The sequence below is a fragment of the Seriola lalandi genome, unplaced genomic scaffold, assembly GCF_002814215.2.
Source record: "Seriola lalandi dorsalis isolate HSWRI2012SDOR001 ecotype SW California unplaced genomic scaffold, Sedor1 jcf7180002054585, whole genome shotgun sequence".
Lineage (NCBI taxonomy): Eukaryota > Metazoa > Chordata > Actinopteri > Carangiformes > Carangidae > Seriola > Seriola lalandi.
The window spans coordinates 2,464,546-2,469,698 of record NW_019525138.1 but is presented as its reverse complement, the minus strand read 5'-3'; the positions used below and the strand labels follow the sequence as shown (position 1 = coordinate 2,469,698).

General features: G+C 39.2%; 1 protein-coding gene across 7 annotated transcripts in view; it reads left to right on the top strand.

The window, feature by feature from the left end:
• ankfn1a (ankyrin repeat and fibronectin type III domain containing 1a) overlaps positions 1 to 5,153 on the top strand; it is a 101,552-nt gene that overhangs the window by 75,067 nt on the left and 21,332 nt on the right. For all 7 annotated transcript variants that reach the window (XM_087177289.1, XM_087177286.1, XM_087177287.1 and 4 more), the window contains 2 exons: positions 201 to 291; positions 1,890 to 1,997. In XM_087177289.1, the coding sequence (XP_087033415.1) occupies positions 201 to 291; positions 1,890 to 1,997 (199 nt within the window). The remainder of the gene's footprint in view (positions 1 to 200; positions 292 to 1,889; positions 1,998 to 5,153) is intronic.

The window sequence follows — 5,153 nt, the reverse complement described above, 5'->3', positions numbered from 1 at the left end:
TACTTTCACAGTATTAATATAGAACCTAGACCTGATGTATAATCAAACAACACATGGACATCTACCTTTATACAATATGGACCTTTAAGAAAATCTACTTCCCTCCTTTTATTTTGCATCAATCAGTTTCTCTCTTCGTCTTCTCAATAAAAAACCTCTGAAATGGTGTGTTTTATTAATATTATCTTTTTACATTTCAGGGTCGGCTCTACTACGTTCGAGTGTCGGCCTATAACATGAAGGGCTGGGGTCCACCCGCCTCCTCCCTCCCTCCATCTGCTGCTCCTTCCAGTGAGTCGCTTGTTTTTCCTCCTCTTCCTCACTAACACTTCCTCATACTTAAAGCCGTCACTGTTGTAAACATTTGCTGCATTAATTAGATAAAAAAAAAACACGTTTTCTTCCTCCATGAATCGGCTCGTATTCCAGTATCTTTCTCTACGCCTTCGACTCTCAACCTTTTTGGCTTCTGACCTTTTAAAGTGAAGCAGCGTCTCCTCACAGCCCCAGTCAACACTTATCACTCATTTATTTAGAATTGTATACTTTGTACTCCATATATTTTTTTGTGCAAATTTCAAATGCACATAGACACAGAGGAGATCCAGACAGTCAGCGATCTTGTCCTACCTGAGCCCTGATGGTTCAGGTGACGAATTAGACTTCAACTTTATTATTATTATCCCGAAGGAAATTTTGTTTGCAGCAGGCATCATGAACACATCAACATTCAAAATACATTTACAATAATAACATCACATACAGAATGCAATAACTCCGGGAGTGGTCAGCTCATTAAAGAATGGGGACATTCTTACCACCTTAAACCAACAATATCTGAATGGCAAGCAATACTGTAAGCTGGGCTTGCTGCAACCCGTTCACCTTACCAGCCACTTAAACAAGCTTCGACAGTCTATTTTTACTGGACAGAGTGAGGAAACCAAACCAAGCCACAAAACAATAAGTAAGAGCAGATTCAATGAATCATTAATAGAACAAGGACATGAGAACATTGGACACTTTAAATGAGTTCAGTTTGCTTAAAAAAAAAGAAGCGCTGCTGGACCTTTTTGCAGACAACATCAGTGTTGGATTCGAAGCTCAGTTTGTTATCAATATAACTCCAAAGCATTTATACTCTGGTACAATCTCCACCTCTTTATCCTGGATGATAGTAAGAGTTATATTGCTGGGTTGGGATTTTCTAAAATCAACAATCATGTCCTTAGTCTTTGACAGGTTTATTGACAGTAAAGAATCCACCACAGGACCGTGCTCATTCTCCTTATCATGACAGGCTAGAGCGGATCTGGTCGTCAGTAGTAAACACTGAGTCAGTTGTGAATATCTGAACGTTCCGTGCTGCGTTCAGGGCCTCAGGTCGGGAACATTGGTTTCATCTCTCCGTCACGACTCTCTTTTTCTCTGCTCACACGAGTGCTTCAGCCTTGAGCTGTGCATTTGTGTGGTTTGTGCCTGTTTCACAAATTTTGTCTGGCTTTGTGTGTGTTTGTGTGTGTGTTTGTGTGTGTGTGTGTGTGTGTGTTTGTGTGTGTGTGTGTGTGTATGTGTGTGTGTGTGTGTGCATATGTCAGAAGCAGAGAAGGACAGAGTGTGTGGGTGTTAGCTTTTAAAGAGGCAGAGAGAGAGAACAGAGAGTGAGAGCACGACTACAGCTCTAACACACTTTCAGTGTGACATCATCATGTCTCAGTGTCTCAGTGTCTGTCCTGTCTGTCCTCTCAGTGTCTGTACTCTCAGTGTCTGTCCTCTCAGTGTCTGTACTCTTAGTGTCTGTTGTGTCTGTCCTCTCAGTGTTTGTCCTCTTAGTGTTTGTCCTCTCAGTGTCTGTCCTCTCAGTGTCTGTCCTCTGGTTGTCTTCTCAGATTGGAGGGAGAGTGATGGTCGGGAGCCCAGGAGGCGGGGCCACATCGAGGCCATGGAGCGTCTGCTGCAGCAGGTCCGAGCCACCCACACACACTACTGCTGCGGAGGTGAGTGTCTCTTAATGTCCTCCACCTCAGTGTGTCTCCAGGTGTTTGCTGCAGATGTAAAAACAGTGGTGTGAAGCCTTAAGTGTCTCTAAAGTCAGAAATCCGAGAGTTTTTTTAGTTTGAGTTTCTGCGATTTCTTTACACGTGGCCATAATCCTCTTCCATAACATACCACCACGAGAACGTAATTCTGTGTAACCAAGTTATTTTGAACCTAAACTGAACTGAACCGTGTCATTCAACTCTTTCATTAGTCTCATAGAAACAGACTTGAAATAAAAATGATTAATACACAACACATGACAACTCATGAGTGACAGCAGAACTTCATCACCTCACCCGGTCATGTACGGTTAAAGCTGAGTCGTATAATTTGTTGGAGACTTTCTGAAACCACTCCGGTCCTTGAAGCAGTCTCTTTCAGTCTTACAGAAGTGTCATCAGTTTTCCTCACCTATAGATCGATGGTGTATTTTATCATTTCAGTTGGAGCCTCGTTAGAAACACTCAGCAGCTGAAGCAGCAGCGTTCACACACACGGCTGGAGTGATAAAAGCATCGACCCTCCACTCTTAGCTTCACTTTCACTGTTTTCTTTGCACAAGTGGTGGAGAGCAGTAAAGAATAAGGAGTTATAACCCATATGTGAATGCAATATATGTACATATATTGCATTTCCATATATGAAATATTCATTTTTATTTTATATGGGTACAACTTTACAATAACACTACCCTTATAAAGGATTTATGAATGGTTTATAATGAAGTTATTAATTCAGTTATTAATTAACACTTTATAAATCATAAATAAACAATTATAAACAAGATATAACACAGTTTTCATATATTGATGCAAGCTCACTTTTTGCTAAGATCAAGTTAATGCTTACCACTCATTAAACTTACTAATGAGTTACTACCATTTATAACTGGTAAAAGGAGCCTTAATGTAACTGATTAATTATTGGTGATTGGTGTTTTACACTTTACAATAAGGCTTCCTTTTATCAGTTTTAAATGTTTGTAACTACCCAAGTCCCAAAGAAGATACCAACCAGAAAAAAGCATTTCAATTTTAATATCCACTCTGCAGAACAATCCAACAAACAATTCAGCAGCATGAATTATAATATATATAAATTATAACTTATACAATTATGTGATGAAGCAGCAGGTACAAACGCTGGATGAAAGCTCAGTAACTAATGAGTTAGGAGGCTCCACAGTACAGATACATGTGGGATCACTATTTGGCCTAAACAAGTCACTGTTGCTGTTTTTATCTAATGTATTATAACAATTTATAAATGATTTATGAAGCATTAACAAGCTACTTAATAAACTAGTTATAAACTTTCATTTCAACATTCATAAATCCTTTAAAAGAGTAGACTTCTTGTAAAGTGGTACCTATCTTGCCTATACAAATATATACATTTATGTATGTATGCTTATATTGTAAACATATGTTACATAAATATATATCCATCCCACAGCCTGTCAGTATATGTTGATACAGTAGCAAGAAAAAAGTATGTGAACCCTTTGGAATGACCTGGTTTTCTGCGCTGACTGTCATGAAATATGATCTGAGCTTCATCTAAATCGCAAATGTAGACAAACACAGTGTCTCTAAACTAATATAACACAAGCAAATACAATCCGGTGTCTTTATTGAACACAGCCATTAAACATCCACAGTGCTGGTGGAAAACGTAGGTGAACCATTGGATTTAATAACTGGTTGAACCTCATTTGGCTTCATTAACCTCAAACAAGCTTCCAGTAGCTGCTGATCAGACTGGTACGTATCCAGGAGGAAGGTCACATTAAGGTCTGGCCTCTGACTGGACCAATGGGGAAGGTGGATTTTCTTTGTCTGAAGTCGTTGTGTAGTAGATTTACTTCCTGAGCTTCAGCAGGTGGACAGACTCCCTGACATTATTCTGTAGGGTTCCTTCATAAACCTGAGAATGAATTTTTCCCCTGATGATGTGGAGCTGTCAAATCAGTCCCAGATCACGATGCTCCCTCCACCCTGCTTCACCTTTGGGAGGATGACGTTGGGATGTAGAATGCAGAGCCCTTTTTACACCAAACAATTTAACCTTAGACTCATCAGTCCACAAAACCTTTCCCCAGTGGTGTCGTGTAGAGTCACGCTGCTCTTTATAAACTTCATGGGCACAACAAGGTTTTTTTGTTTCCTCCATGGACACCATGCACCATGCAAACATGCACCATGATGTGTGTGTGGTGGACTCATGAACAGAGATGTTAACCAGCCCAAATGATTCCTTTAAGCCATTAGCTGTAAATCTGAGCTTCTTTGTTAATGTTACTGATCATCTGTGTTGACCTGTTGGAGTCATCTCAGCTGGATGTCACTTTTAGGAAGAGTAGTCACAGAAGTCAATCAGCTCCCGTTTAGAGACAGTTTGTGTGACTGTGGACTGATGGAGATCTAAACTCTGTGACCCTTTCAGCTTCATGCTGATCAGCATTTCTTGATCATAAGTCTTCTGAGAGCTCTTTGTGAGGCCTGGTTCACATCAGCAGATGCTTCTTGTGAACAGCAAACTCTAAATATTTGAGTGTTTTCATAAGCCAAAGAGTCTGTAATCCACAGCTTTGATAACTCCTAGCCGAGGGATTCACATACTTTTCCAATCTACACTGTGATAGTTTGAATGAAGTTTTCAACATGCACAAGTTATTGTTATTAGTTGAAATAGATTGTGTTTGAGATTGTAACTTGAACGAAGATCTGACCATAATTAAGGATAGCATATAGGTTTTTTAACATGTATGTTGTTTTAATAAACTTGCATAAATAAATGAAATATGTAATGTTAACACAAAACATATGTGTTATATGTAAAAAGTCATCGCATAGATATTTCTAATGTTTATATGCATAGAAATATTGCACTATGGGTATTTTATATATGTTATAAACGTATATCTTCATATATTCAGAGGATGTATCTATGTGATAATAATATATCACGTTATAGGTGACAGCTATGGCAACATCACTGTGATATATGGACATATACACTATGTCATGTATTTCTGCATGGGAACAGCATTAATGAAAGGTGAGAACACATGAGCAGCTCAGACGCCACTGAAAGCTCAATAACCACCCCCG